This window comes from Mastomys coucha, unplaced genomic scaffold (assembly GCF_008632895.1).
Source record: "Mastomys coucha isolate ucsf_1 unplaced genomic scaffold, UCSF_Mcou_1 pScaffold17, whole genome shotgun sequence".
NCBI lineage: Eukaryota > Metazoa > Chordata > Mammalia > Rodentia > Muridae > Mastomys > Mastomys coucha.
In genome coordinates, this window is record NW_022196899.1 from 12,393,774 (window position 1) to 12,408,851 (window position 15,078).

Consider the following 15,078-nt stretch of genomic DNA (forward strand, 5'->3'; position numbering starts at 1 on the left):
ACAGTCACACTTATTACACTGGGTAGTTTATAACTTCACTTGTTATTGTGAACGTTGGCAGGAAGCAGAGAAAATATTTACAAAAAGAAACATCACAATACATGGACATCTCTAAGAAGTCTTAACTACAATACCAAAAAGCATGACCAATCAAAGAAAAAAGAAGCTATTGAGTTGCATCAATGTATAAAAACTTCTGCTTTGCAAAAGATGTAGCCTAGAATAGAAAGACAATCCACAAATCCAAGGAATATATTTTCAAAACACAGACCTAATAAAGGGCTGGTTTACAAAGTATACAAAGAACACTCAAGAATTACCAATTACGAAACAAAATAATCTCAAAATTGGGCAACAAACCTGAACAGGCAACTGACCAAGGGAAACTTATGGACAGCAAACAAGTGTATGAAAAGCCATTAGTGAATCAAGAATCAAAATACTGAAAAAGTACTATTCACCTAGCAGAATGCTATGAATTAAAACCGAAAATACCAATTATTGCCAAGGACATGGTCAGTGGGTCCGTGAGGACACTCACCACTCCTAAGGAGACAGAATAGCATAGCTGCTTTGGAATACAGGTTGTAATTTTTAAACTCAATTAAATATACATTTAATATGAAAAACAATTGCATTCTTGGTATTTACCAAAATAAGTTGAAAACTTAAGCTTACACTAAACTTTTCACATGAATATTTTTTAGCAACCTTCTTCACAGATGTTCAAAATTAGAAGTCATTGAGATGTTCTTTAGAAGAGCATGCAGTATACATTTATATAAAAATATTAATGGGTGAAAAAAATAAACAACTGCAAAGTAGCTTTGAATGTATGCTACTAAACTACATATATGAACAGGCTAGGAAAATCAAAATTAGACAAGAAAGAGATCAATGGTTTCCAGAGCTTAGAGAGTTAAAGTTTAATCAACAACCATGCTCTTTAAAAACTAAATTTTAAACAGGCTATTCATGTTCATAAAAATAAACCTGTACCTAAACAAGAATGAACTCCAAATGGACCAAAAATCTTAATTTAAGATTTGAAACCTGAAAAAAAAATATATGCGGGCAATACACTCATACACATAAAATAAAAATAAGTGTCAGAAATAAAATACCCGTGAGTACATAAAAGAGAAATAAAACATACGCATGCACAGGCACACACACTTCATACCACCTGGGTAAAACTATTACCGAATGTCTTGTAATTTCATATAGAATTTCCTGGGAAGTTTCTTGGAAACTGACACTGGAAGTCAAAGCAGATAAAGAAGAGACTAAGAACATTAAAAAACAGATCCGGGGGAAAGAGACGAAGTAGACAGTATCACCCTTACCCCCCCAAAGCCTATAATATCATTTGATCACCCAGCTTGAGGCTCCAGGAGTAACCCAAAAATCAAGGAAAGAAATCTCAATAAGGAAAAATGAGCTTTAAAGAAATATACGTGCATCTAAACAGTCCTCAGATTCTTGTCCAACTCTCTACGTGTGCAGTCACAGGGGTGGAGCTGCAGGCTGAGCAAAGTTCCAACAGTTGCCCATCTTTAAAAGACATTTAGGGTTGAATCTCATCTACTTCAGTGCATATGGGCTGCGGTCACGACATCTCTCAATCCTTACAGCCTTATGGTAGACAGCAGACAGCTATTTTCTTGCTGTAGTCTACTGAGAAGGTTTTATTATACGTCGGTGATGCTATTGCGCAAGGAGAATATGGAAGTGACTGTTCTGGACACACGCAGAGAACTACAGAGGAAAAAATAAAGGGAGAATGTAACCTTCCTTGGCAATTCCTTTCTCCCTCATCTACCATTAGGAAATCCTGCTGATTCAAACCATGTTCCATCCTCCCTAGAATGGTAGCCTTAAGCTAAGCACTGTTACCCCTCTCTCCCCTGGAATGTTATGATGGTATCTGTGGTTAACAATCTCACTAAGCCATCGTCCTAGAAGGGAAAAAGAATCCCGATCCCTAAAATCAAAGTGTCCTAAAAGCAGAGACCTGCCCCTCTAGCTCCAGGTCCTAACATGGGAGGATCACTCTAACCCACCAGTCTGGATGGATCTCTGATCTAGTCTCATGAAGAATAAGAGAAGGAAAGGTGTAGGGATGGGGTCAGGGGACGAAGGAAAAAAACAGAAGACACAGTGGTACACAGTCAAGGACAATAAACAACCTCTGGGTTGCCTTCTTCTCCCCAAGTTTTAGCAATTTTGTAGGTCAAACTAGCAACTGGCTTTGGGACATGCAGCATTCCTAGAAAACATTATAGTACAAGCATTCTAGATAAAAGTGTACAAAATGAAAAAAAAATACTGAATGTAACCATTGTGTGTATACCATCTCCTTTCCCAGTAATTGGTAATGCAAACACTGTTGGTTATTTTTATCATGTCAGGACTTAAATGATTTCTACAAAAGGAGGCGATTTTTCCCTTTGTTCTCTGTCTCTGCATCTCTGTCTCTCTGTCTCTCTCTCTCTTTCTTTCTTTTTCATTCTTTCTTTCTTCCTTCCTTCCTTCCTTCCTTCCTTCCTTTCTTTCTTTCTTTCTTCTTCTCTTTCTTTCTTTCTTCTTCCCAAGACAGGGTTTCTCTGTATAGCCTTGGTGTCCTGGAACTCACTCTATAGAACTGCCTTCTGAGTGCTGGAATTAAAGGCATTCGACACCACTCTCCAGCCAGAAACTCTTAAATTCAAAATAAAATGGTAAAATAATTGCAGCAGATATGAAAGGCTCCGAAGATCTATGAAGATTATAAGAAAGGGCTGAGGGTGTGGCTCAGTGGGTAGAGTGCTTGCCTAGAACACACAGGGTGCTATGGTCAATTCCAACTCTGGCAGTAGGGGAGAACTAACTAAAAAGAAAACAAATTAGTAAAGAAACTTTCAGAGATACTTCATCAAAAGTTTATAGAAGCTGGGCAGTGGTGGCGCTTGCCTTTAATCCCAGCACTTGGGAGGCAGAGGCAGGTGGATTTCTGAGTTCAAGGCCAGCCTGGTCTACAGAGTGAGTTCCAGGACAGCCAGAGCTATACAGAGAAACTCTGTCTCGAAAAAACAAAACAAACAACAACAACAACAACAAAAAGTTGATAAAAGTTGGATTTTTTTCTTTTTCAATAATTCTTTTGTAGTGGAAGTAGTTCAAATAATAGAGTAAAGCCCTGGGTTTGACCCTCAGCAGCCCCCCCCCCCTCACTCACACACACACACACACTTGAGGGAGGGGAGTAGAGTGAGAGACAGTCAGACAGACAAACACAGAGACAGAGTGAAAGACAGAGGAGAAATTAAAAATAGTGAAGCTTTATTTTCTTTATCCGACTAATGTAATCGAAATGAACTGTAATATTAACATCAGCAGTATGTAAGACAACAGGGACTTAATACATCATTGGTAGTTATATAAATTATGACTGAGGGAAGTTTCTCATCTATTACAATTCCAATCTCCACAACAATCCAAGGATGTGTGTGTGTGTGTGTATGTGTGTATGTGTGTGTGTGTATGTGTGTGTGTGTGTGTGTGTGTGCTATTCTATATGTTCATCATCAGTGGCACCTGAAGCATATTACAAAGTGGGAAAAAGGCAAGTTGTGATAGAGTGTGTTTTCCTATTATTTATATATTTGTATTACTAGTCATTCAGGCATATAATTATACATAAGGCATTGAGACTACATATGTTGTCCTAGCCATGTTTTCTCTTTTACATGTCATGTCAGACAGGACTTTCCTACAGTGGTAAGTTGTCCAGGCACAGAAAACAGAAGCCATTAGTCACTCGGGCCTCTCTGAACTAGGACATACTCATATCTTCCCATAGTGCATGACAGTGTATCAGCTGCTTTAGAATGCAGTTCCCCATAGACCTGTATGTAGTAGAGTCTTTCTGGTATGAAGGAATTGGCAATTGATGGCATGAACGTCTCGGCAAATATTTGGTGAACAGAGAGAAAACTGGTTCATTCACAGAACGTCTCCTAGAACCTTGCCTTTTTACCTCCCGGGATCATTATCCTGAGTTTCACATCCTACCCTGATCACCCTCAATGGCCTAGAATGAACTAGTTAGCTCCATCCGTCCCTGCCCTGCGTGTAAATGAGACTAGAACAAACAGCCTTCCTGTCTGCATAACTGGAACTTAACTGGTGCTGTGAGAAGTTGGAGCCTGTGTAAAATCACATGAGCCTGAAGTTAAAGACCCAGTCACCCTCCTGTGCTGAGGGCTGCAGGAGACGGATGGGAAAAACTCCGTCAAGTTCTCGAAAAACTCAGTATGAGAAAGTGGAAACGCTATTTATTATCTTGAGTATTTTTCAGCTGACATTTCAGGAATGTGCAGATATGTGTATGCAGTACAATTGTGGCATGGTCCCTAAAACCATAGAGAAATTATGACATGTACATATGGACAGATATTTAAATTGTAATTACTATTATCCCCAAATCAACTTGCTTGGTTTTTCAAAGGCCATGAAAACTGTTCAGGAAAAAGATAAGACAGCAGTGGAAAAAGAAAATAAATTTGAAGTGAACAACTTTAATTATGTTTCTCTACATTCAAAGTCCACGCAGGATACTTAAGCACTTCTGAGTTTTGCTGTTTTTACTGTTGTCCTAAGAAAAATAACAGAGTGAGGACAACTTTTATCACCTTTGCTCCTCACGAAAACTTGTGATAGTAAATACTGTTGTTTCTATTTCTTTCCTAGTAAGGTATAATCAGATAAACTGAGGCACAGAGCAGCACCCATACTTTGCACTAGCATTTTCTTAAAACAGTTCTCTTTGAGCTAAATGAAATTCAAGAAAATTTTCTTCCTGAAATACAGGGAATTCTGAGCTGCAACATATCCATGGGCCCACGTGAAGGCCATTCATGATCCTTAGTGAAAAACCTGAGCAGCTACAGCCTGCATGATTCAACTGCATTCGAGCCTCTCAACTGTTAACCTGTGTGTGGAGGGGTGAAAGAAATCTTCATTAGGATACCCACCAGGCTGCAGCAAGATGCCAGTGTCCGGCAGCAAGATCTGCCTGCACGGGCCATCCCTGCAGGACTCCAGTGCCCACAAGGTCGCGTGACCGCCACCCCACGCATGCGTGGCCAGCCAGCCAGGCGCTTACCTGATGCGCCGGGTGAGGAGGAAGAACAGGGCCGGGAGCAGCAAGGTGGCGACAAAGAGAAGGCCTGGGAGGGCAAGAGGCCCTGGCGAGACGGCATCTAGGGTCATGGCTCCCTGCATTTGGACGCGCTGGCGGCTCTGTAGGGAGCGATGGCTTCCACGCAGTGCCCTCTCTTCTAGATCAGAGGCTCTGGCCTGCCCGCAGCACAGAACAGAATGTCACAGCGGCGGCCCCCAAAGCTGAACTAAAAAGTTAGTGGAGTCCCCTCCCCTCCCCTCCCCTCCCCCTGTCCTCCCGCCCCCCCTCCCCCCGCCTCCCCCTGACCCAAGCGTTCTGCCTCGCACCGCCTCCTGCTCTGGTGACAGGAACCCTGCCAAAGAAGAGGGAAAGGATTAGGATTTCCCCAGATGGAGCCACAGAGGCCTGGAGGAGGGGGCGAGGGGTGGGGGGCGGTGTTGTTTTTGAGTCAGCAGTGAGCTTGCAGAAGAGACCCCGCCTGACGCCTCTGCCCAACCCACCAGCCTTGGAAAGTGGCCCTGTGGCACAGGTCATCCTCAATAGCGGGCAGATGCAGCAGGATTTGCTCCCCATCTCGTTCACCACCAGTGTCTACTGTGCTTAGATTGAGGTTGAGGGCATAATATATGCAAAGGTTCACACCGTAAGAAAGCAGGCTGTAAGAAGGGCTGCTGACTCACGCAAGGACGCCACAGGTAAAACCAAGTGATGACACCGAGCACACTGGACAGGCAGAGAAGGAAGATATTTGAAAAGTATTTTTTTTTTTTTTTTTTTTTTTTTGTGGGAGCTGGAGTACTGGCTCAGTAGCATGAGGACGGGAGTAAAGCCCGGCCTTAACAGATAAAGTGAAAGTGGCTGAGGAAGAGACCTGAGGCTAATTTCACAGGAAAGTTTCTCCTCCCACCCCCACCCCCCACATACTACTTTTTCCTGTTTAATAATTACCCAGCAAATATTTTACTTGTTATTCCCGAAACTCACTTATCTTTTAGCAATATTTCATAGAAAGAAAACACAATGTTCAAGTTGTCCTGTGGACTTAGTTGATACATATTTACACTTCTAATTAAATCCTATTCCAGATCCTCTTTATCTTCTGCCTTGGACAGGATACAGTTTCCACCCTCACCTACCCCTGAACAGTTACTACTAACAACTTGAAATCTGGTCTCCATGCCTCTTCACACAGACCCGTCTTTACCCTCTCTCTCAGTATCATAAAGAAAATGATAAATTTTCCATGTGCAATGAGAAGTGTTAATTCCAAATATTTGAGGAAAAGTCCACTGACCCACATAAATTAAAGCAAGTGGGTTTTTTGTTTTGTTTTTTTTTTATTTGTGTTCATGGGCTCCTTCCTCCTAAGGTTGGGGCTCAAGATGTCAACACTGGACATAAGAAAGACGAGGTATTTATAGTCCAGTAGTAGGGGTTTCCAAATGGGAGTTACAGAGCAGAATATACCAAGATGCTCATAGCAAGAAAGTCTTAACAACCATTTGAAACAAAAGCACGGTTGTCATTTTCTGGAACAGGCAGTACAGAGCCATTTGTAGTTAAGGTTGCAGGTTAGGCATAGCCCAATCCTGAGGACATAGACATTAAAACATAAACAGAAATAAACTCAGTTTGTCTTTACTATAAGGTGGAATTCAAGCCTAAGATGGAGGCAGGCCGGCTCATAGAAGCCCTCCAAAATTTGTTTGACACAAGTTACCCAGCAATGACAGTTCCTGTGAATAGCCATGCCAGAGCCATTTTGTTTTTATATCCCCCGCACATTCTCCTATGTTGAGAAGTTTCTCCTCTTGAAAATAAAAAGCCCCCTCTCCTCTAAAAGTTCACTTTATCCCCACTTGTCAAGGTCCGACTCTGTTTCTACTGTTTAAAGGGTTTGTGTTTCACTTTTTTGAGACTGATTCTTATGCCACCCAAGTTGGCTTGGAACTCCCTGTGTAGAGCAGGCTAGCCTCAAACTCGTGATGATCCTCCTGTCCCTGCTTTCTACATGTTCACCTTGCTTAAATGCCACTCTCCCCATGACATTATGCAAACTCTACTTTAGTTGTTAGTCATTCCTGCCCACGACCTCTAGTACAGTGTTTTCACGTCACCCATCACATTCATTCCCCATGATATCTGCTATTTCCACATCTGTTTCTCCTTCTGTAGGAGGTGAATTCTATGCCTGAAGCAAAATAATCATTTTAGCACCACTAACAGCATCCAGGAACACAGCAGATACCAAATATTGCTTTCAATATTATTTGTTATCTATTCACAATTCACATTTTAACTTGGAAACCTACATATTTTGTTACATCTGGAAATCCTAATTTACTTCCAATGTTAATTCCTACTGGAAAGAGCTCTGAGATCTATGTGGTTATGACTACCTACCAGTTCCCTTTAGCAGTCAGCCCCAATGACTTAAACATTGATTTTCAGCATTAATATCTTGTGTTCTTTAGACACTTTAATTGGACCAGTCAATGGTCAAATCTACAGGAGCCATTGTTGCTTCTGACCCTCCTTTCTTTCAGAACTTTCCTTTTGATTCTCAGATATTTACGCAAACTTGAATAATGGATGTGTTGCTGTAAATTTTAAACACAATTTACCAAATCAGTCAATTCACAACTCAATTAATTGGTAGACATGCTACTCACTTTGATAGGGGAGATCTACCACTACTCTATTCCCATCTATTAGATCCCATATGACTTGCAATTTCTCCAATCCATGTGCTTCCACTCCATCTACCTTCTACCTCCTCCTCTCCAGTCTCCTCTCCTCCCACCGACACCAGTCTCCTCTCTCCCCTTCTCCCCCAAACTTTTCAGCTCCACCTTCCCTCCTGCTGCCTAATCATCAGCCTTAGCCTTCATTTGAAAAGTAAAGGTGGGAAGAATATTCACAAGGCACCTGTATAGTGATTTGTCCCTCCTCTGCAGTACTTTCCAGGAGAGGAGAATTAATATCAAAATACAAGACCAGGGCTATTCACAGCATTTCCCCCTTTTTGTCCAGTTACTTCATTCCTTTTTAAAAGGGGGAACAAAATACCTATGGAAGGAGTTGCAAAGACAAAGTATGGAGCAGAAACTGAAGGAAGGACCATCCAGAGACTGCTCCACCTGGAAATCTTTCCCATATTCAATCATCAAATCCAGACACTATTGTGGATGCCAGGAAGTGCTGGCTGACAGGAGCCTGATATAGCTGTCTCCTGAGAGGCTCTGACAGTACCCAACTAATACAGAAGTAGAGGCTCACAGCCACCTATTGGACTGAGCACAAGGTCCTCATTGAAGGAGCTAGAAGGAGCTGAAGGGTTTGCAGCTCCTTAGGACGAACAACAATATGGAGTAACTAGTACCCTCAGAGTTCCCAGGGACTAAACCACCAATCAAAGAATACACATGGTGGAACTAATGGCTCCAGCAGCATGTGTAGCAGAGGATAGCCAAGTTGGTCATCAATGGTAGGAGAAGCCCTTGGCCCTGTGAAGGTTCTATGCTCCAGTGTAGAGGAATACCAGGGCCAGGAAGTGGGAGAAGGTGGGTTGGTGGGGGTGGGGGGAAAGAACAGGGTTTTTTGTTTGTTTGTTTGTTTGTTTTTCTTTTTCTTTTTTATTTTTTTGAAGGGGAAACTGGGAAAGGAGATATCATATGACATGTAAATAAAGAAAATACCTAATAAAAAAGGAGTCTTTTGTCTCAGATATAAATTGAGCACAACTGTTATCCTTTTGTAATGTACAAAATACAAGACAGACCTAATACCCAGTCTATCATTTTTGTCAACTAAATAGGACCTCTGTCATTTACCCTGTCTTAAAAGAGATAATTCTATACCTGACTCATATCCTGGTTTCAGATTGTATGCCATCTGAAAACCTTCCTCTCAAATCTATATATCTTTCTCAGTGCTAAACAGTTTGGGCTGGCTACCAGTCTTCAACACTGTCAGAAATCCAAGAATGACTAATATTACCTGAAACTATGAGAAGCACAAAATATAGCTTCCAAAACTAGCCAGTTTATAGAGACTGCTGATCACCTGGACAGCCCTTTTACTTCAAAACATTGGAGCATCAGTCTTCAGCCTTCTGGCCAGGGTCTTCTGACAGACCTTTGTAATGCAGAATTTTAAAGGACTGATCACCCTGTCTTGGCAGAGATTATCAGTCGACTATTCCTCATAGTGTGTCCTTTTCTGGACAACAATTTTGTCTGTAGATGGAATGAGGCAATTTCTGTGTATCGTCAACTCCAACAATGCTCAATTTCTTCTTTGAATCTGAGAAGGGGTGCTGTCAGGAGCAGACAGGTCTCTAGTCAAATGACCCTAATAAAAAATGTCCATAAACATCATATTCTGTGGACTTCTGACACTTTTGAAGACTATCTATCAACTCACAGCATCTCTGAACTGTTAAGCCTTGACTACTCCCGGCCATTTCTAATTGAAATAGCTCAGAAACACCCTATTAAGGAACTCACGACCAAGAGTATGCTATCTGGCCCTTAACTCATATAGCTTAGTCATTTAAAACAGTTTCTAATAGCAGTTATAAAAGGACTGGGTCTAAACCTATTATTCTCAAATGTGTTATATAGGCACAATGCCTATATGAGAGTAACAATATCAATCTCAATTTTAATCAATAAGAAATTCATACCAATGAGAACCTCAAATTTGTATCAGATAAATTCTGTCAAATATAAGAGTATAACTTCAGCTTTGTATTAATTATAAGGACATCTACCAATGTAAGATCTAGCTATGTGAAGTTTTGCTTAAGGGAACATTTGCTAATGTATCCCTATTTGTCTATTTGTCTATTTCTATGAGATTACTATATCCCCTCTTTGCCATCCCCTTCCTTTTGACCTAAGAAGGAAGGATAGAGAAGAGGAAAGGAAAGATAGAAATCCCTGAGTTTAAGTCCTCTAGTTCCCTCTCTGTCCAAATCTGCATTTGGAAATTATCCCTTAAATGACAACATACCTATAATTCCTAAGTTAACCAGAACCCTCCACCCCACCATAAGGAACTGGGATGGTGAACTTGTTTGTCTGCTTCCAGCTGAATTGGGGTGAAGAATCCCCTTCTGGGAGCCCAATGGGAAATAGGAAAATTGTCTTTGTCATTGGGGAGCTAGGGCATCATTTGCCTTCCAGTCACTGTGTGCTGGGAAAGTTCATTGCTTAGCTGACCCCTTGACCACAACATTCTGAAAGGCTGGATAGGCAAGCTAGCTGTTCTGGAAAAGTTCTGGAAGCAAATCCTTAAAAGAAGCAGCTTTGATGTAGTTGAAGTAGAGTCAAGAGGGAAGCTGGAATGGAAGGTCCCAGAATCTCAGCATCCCAGCATGTGAATCTTTCCAGGGCTGTCTTCCTCTTCTTCCATCCTGCAGTATATAAAATTTAAAAGCAACATGTAGTTCTGAGAAGACATTCACATAGTGTGAGCAGGGTGCACAGACTGGTCAATGAAGATCAAGTAAGAAAGGCGACTGCCATTCCTCAGGTTAGTTTGATCACCTAATCAAACTGTAATATAACTTTGGATAATTACCCTCTTAAAGGACAGTATGTGTACTATCATATCATCAGCAAATAGTGATAGTTTGACTTCTTCCCTTCCAATTCGTATCCCTTTGATCTCTTTTTGTTGTCTAATTGCTCTGGCTAGGACTTCAAGTACAATATTGAATAGGTAGGGAGATAGTGGGTAGCCTTGTCTAGTCCCTGATTTTAGTGGGATTGCTTCAAGTTTCTCTCCATTTAGTTTGATGTTGGCTACTGGTTTTCTGTATATTGCTCTTTCTATGTTCAAATATGAGCCTTGAATTCCTGATCTTTTCAAGACTTTTATCATGAAGGGATGTTGGATTTTGTCAAATGCTTACTCAGCATCTAATGAGATGATCATATTTTTTTTTTCTTTGAGTTTGTTTATATAATGAATTTGCGCTGATGGATTTCCATATATTGAACCATCCTTGCATTCCTGGGATGAAGCCTACTTAGTCATGGTTGATGATAGTTTTAATGTGTTCTTTGATTTGGTTTGCAAGAATTTTATTGAGTATTTTTGCATCGATATTCATAAGAGAAATTGGTCGGAAGTTTCCTTTCTTTGTTAGGTCTTTGTGTGGTTTAGGTATAAGAGTAATTGTGGCTTCATAGAATGAATTAGTTAGAATACTTTCTGTTTCTATTTTGTGGAATAGTTTGAAGAGTATTGGTATTAGGTCTTCTTAGAAGATTTGATAGAACTCTGCACTAAACTTACCTGGTCCTGGGCTATTTTTGGTTGGGAGACTATTAATAACTGTTTCTATTTCACTAGCAGTTATGGGACTGTTTAGATCATTGATCTGATCTTGATTTAACTTTGGTACCTGGTATCTGTCTTGAAAATTGTCCGTTTCATTCAGGTTTTCCAGTTTTGTCGAGTATAGGCTTTTGTAGTAGGGGCTCATGATTTTTTGGATTTCCTCAGGGTCTGTTGTTATGTCTCCCTTTTCATTTCTGTTCTTGTTAATTAGGATACTATCTCTGGGCCCTCTACTTGGTTTGGCTAAGGGTTTATTTATTTTGTTGATTTTCTCAAAGAACCAGCTCCTGGTTTGGTTGATTCTTTGTAAAGTTCTTTTTGTTTCTGTTTGGTTAATTTTAGTCCTGAGTTTGAGTATTTCCTGCCTTTGACTCCTCTTGGGTGAATTTGCTTCTTTTTGTTCTAGCACTTTCAGGTGTGCTGTCAAATTGCTGGTGTATGCTCTGTCCAGTTTCTTTTTGGAGGCACTTAAAGGTATTAGTTTTTCTCTTAGGACTGTTTTCATTGTGTCCCATAAGTTTGGGTATTTGTGGCTTCATTTTCATTAAACTCTAGAAAGTCTTTCTTTCTTTATTTCTTCCTTGATCAAGTTATCCTTGAGTAGAGTGTTGTTAATCTCCCACGTGTATATGGACATTCTATTGTTTATGTTATTGAGGAACAGCCTTAGTCCATGTTGATCTAATAGGATACAAGGAATTATTTCAATCTTCTTGTATCTGTTAAGGCCTGATTTGTGACTAATTATATGGTCAATTTTGGAGAAGGTGCCATGAGGTGCTGAGAAGAAGGTATATCCTTTTGTTTTAGGATAAAAATTTCTATAGATATCTGTTAAATCTATCTGTTTCATAACTTCTGTTAGTCTCTCTGTGTCCTTAGTTTCTGTTTCCATGATCTGTCCATTGCAGGGAGTGAGGTGTTGAAATCTCCCACTATTATTGTGTGTGATGCAATGTGTACTTTGAGCTTTAGTTAAGTTTCTTTTATGAATGTAGATGCCCTTTGATTTGGAACATAGAGGTTCAGAATTGAGAGTTCATCTTGGTAGATCATACCTTTGATGAATATGGAGTGTCTCTCCTTATCTTTTTTGATCACTTTAGGGTGAAAGTCGATTTTATTTGATATTAGAATAGCTACTCCAGCTTTTTTCTTGGAACCATTGGCTTCGAGAATTGTTTTCTACCCTTTTATTCTGAGGTAGTGTCTGTCTTTGTCAGGTGGGTTTCCTGTATGCAACAAAATCTTGGGTTCTGTTTATGTACCCAATCTGATAGTCTATCTCTTTTTTATTGGAGAATTGAGTCCATTGATATCAATAAATATTAAGGAAAAGTAATTGTTGCTTCCTGTTATTTTTGTTGTTAGAGTTGGAATTCCGTTCATGTGACTCTCTTCTTTTAGTTTTTTTGGAAGAATACACTTTTGCTTTTTCAGAGATGTAGTTCCTCTCCTTGTGTTGCAGTTTTCTATTTATTACCCTTTGAAGGGCTGGATTTGTGGAAATATATTGTGTGAATTTGGTTTTGTCATGGAATACTTTGGTTTCTCCATCTATGGTGATTGAGAGTTTTGCTGGATATAGTAGCCTGGGCTGGCATTTGTGTTCTTGTAGGGTCTGTATGACATCTGCCCAGGATCTTCTAGCTTTCATAGTCTCTAGTGAGAAGTCTGGTGTAATTCTGATAGGCCTGCCTTTATATGCTCCTTGAGCTTTTTCCATTACTGTTTTTAGTATTCTATCTTTGTTTTGTGCATTTGTTGTTTTGACTATTATGTGGTGGAAGGAATTTCTTTTCTGGTCCAGTCTATTTGGAGTTCTATAGGCTTCTTGTATGCTTATGGGCATCTCTTTATTTAGGTTAGGGAAGTTTTCATCTATAATTTTGTTGAAGATATCTACTGGCCCATTACCTTGGGAGTCTTCACTCTCTTCTATACCTATTATCCTTAGGTTTGGTCTTCTCATTATGTCCTGGATTTCCTGGATTTTTTGGGTTAGGATCTTTTTGCATTTTGCATTTTCTTTGACTGTTGTGTCAATGCTTTCTATGGTATCTTCTGCACCTCATATTCTCTCTTCTGTCTCTTGTATTATGTTCGTGATGCTTGCATCTATGTTTCCTGACTTCTTTCCTAAGATTTCTAACTCCAGAGTTGTCTTTCTTTGTGATTTTTAATTGTTTCTACTTCCATTTTTAGGTTCTGGATGGTTTTGCTCAATTCTTTCACCTGTTTGTTTGTGCTTTTCTGTAATTCCTTAAGGGATTTTTGTGTTTCTTCTTTAAGGGCTTCTACTTGTTTACTCGTGACCTCCTGTAATTCTTTATGGGATTTTTTTGTTTCCTCTTTAAGGGCTTGTACCTCTTTACCTGTGTTCTCCTGTATTTCTTTAAGAGAGTTATTCATGTCCTTCTTAAATTCCTCTAGCACCATCGTGAGATATTATTTTAGATCCAAATCTTGCTTTTCCAGTGTTTTGGGATGCACAGGACTTGCTGTGGTGGGAGTACTAGGTTCTGATGAAGCCAAGTAGTCTTGGTTTCTGTTGGTAAGATTCTTGCATTTGCCTTTCACCATCTGTTTATCTCTGGTGTTAGATGTTTTTGCTGTTTCTGACTAGAGCTTGTTCTTCCTGTGGTTCTGTAAGCTGGTGTCAGACTTCTGGGAGATAGGCTCTCCTCTGGTAAATCCTGGGCGCAGATGGCAGAGTCCCTGGGTTAAAGCACTCCCTGAAGGCAGGCTCTCCGCTTGCAGGGAAGGGGCAGAGATGGTTGTGGATCCACCATGTCACTGCTAGGTGTAGATGGAGATTGAGAGGATCCTGTCCCTGCTGCCTTCCGACTTGTGAGGCCTGTGCCTCCCTGCTGGTCCTGCCTGAGTCCCTGGGTTAAAGCACTCCCTGAAAGCAGCATTATAAGACATTTTAGTCTTAGCCAATTCCAGAGCTGTCTCCAAATATAGAGACATAAACATCACCACATATACTTCAACTATTTTGTTGATTGGGTTAATCTCCCTTTTCTTCTCTGTCACCAAGACCTTCAGGAGGTCTCCCTTTGTCATGTCTGATTTTTATCAACTTGGAAGGAACCCACAGCTTTTCTTTTCCTGTGGAAACATAGGCATAGCCCCTCCCCTAGTGCAACACATTTCCTAATTTCCATTCTGATGTTAGAATATCCTTAATATAAACAAGTTGGTTTAGTTCAACAGTTCTTTCCACAATCCAGTGTCTTTCAGCAGCTGTGGTGTTTTGTTCTTTAGCATTTAAAAAATTTAAGGTTAATAAAGCACTATGTAATCTATCTTTGGGGGTTCTTGTTGATCCCCTTTGCCTATTAAGCATCTCCCTTAAAGTTTGATTAGATCTCTCCATAATCTCTTGTCCTGTAGGATTGTGTGATATGCCTGTAACATGTTTTATATTATAATATTAAAAAAACTGCTTCATCTTATTAAAGATATATACAGGACCATTGTCTGTTTTAATTTGTGCGGGTGTTCCCATAATGGCCATAACTTCTAACGAATGTGCAATTACAGAATCAGCCTTTTCT

At 40.2% G+C, this 15,078-nt stretch overlaps 1 protein-coding gene across 3 annotated transcripts in view; it reads right to left on the minus strand.

The window, feature by feature from the left end:
* The window catches only part of LOC116094973 (25-hydroxycholesterol 7-alpha-hydroxylase), a 159,890-nt gene extending 154,087 nt beyond the window's left edge, over positions 1–5,803 (minus strand). Inside the window, exons 1-3 of one of the 3 annotated variants that reach the window (XM_031376406.1) lie at positions 5,665–5,803; positions 5,491–5,516; positions 5,147–5,340 (exon numbers count right to left, since the gene is read on the minus strand). In XM_031376406.1, the coding sequence (XP_031232266.1) occupies positions 5,147–5,340; positions 5,491–5,516; positions 5,665–5,737 (293 nt within the window). In that variant the 5' untranslated portion in view covers positions 5,738–5,803. Of the gene's footprint in view, positions 1–5,146; positions 5,341–5,470; positions 5,517–5,664 lie in introns of those variants that run through there. The other 2 variants (XM_031376408.1, XM_031376407.1) reach the window with 2 other exon arrangements.
* Positions 5,804–15,078: the final 9,275 nt, after the last annotated feature.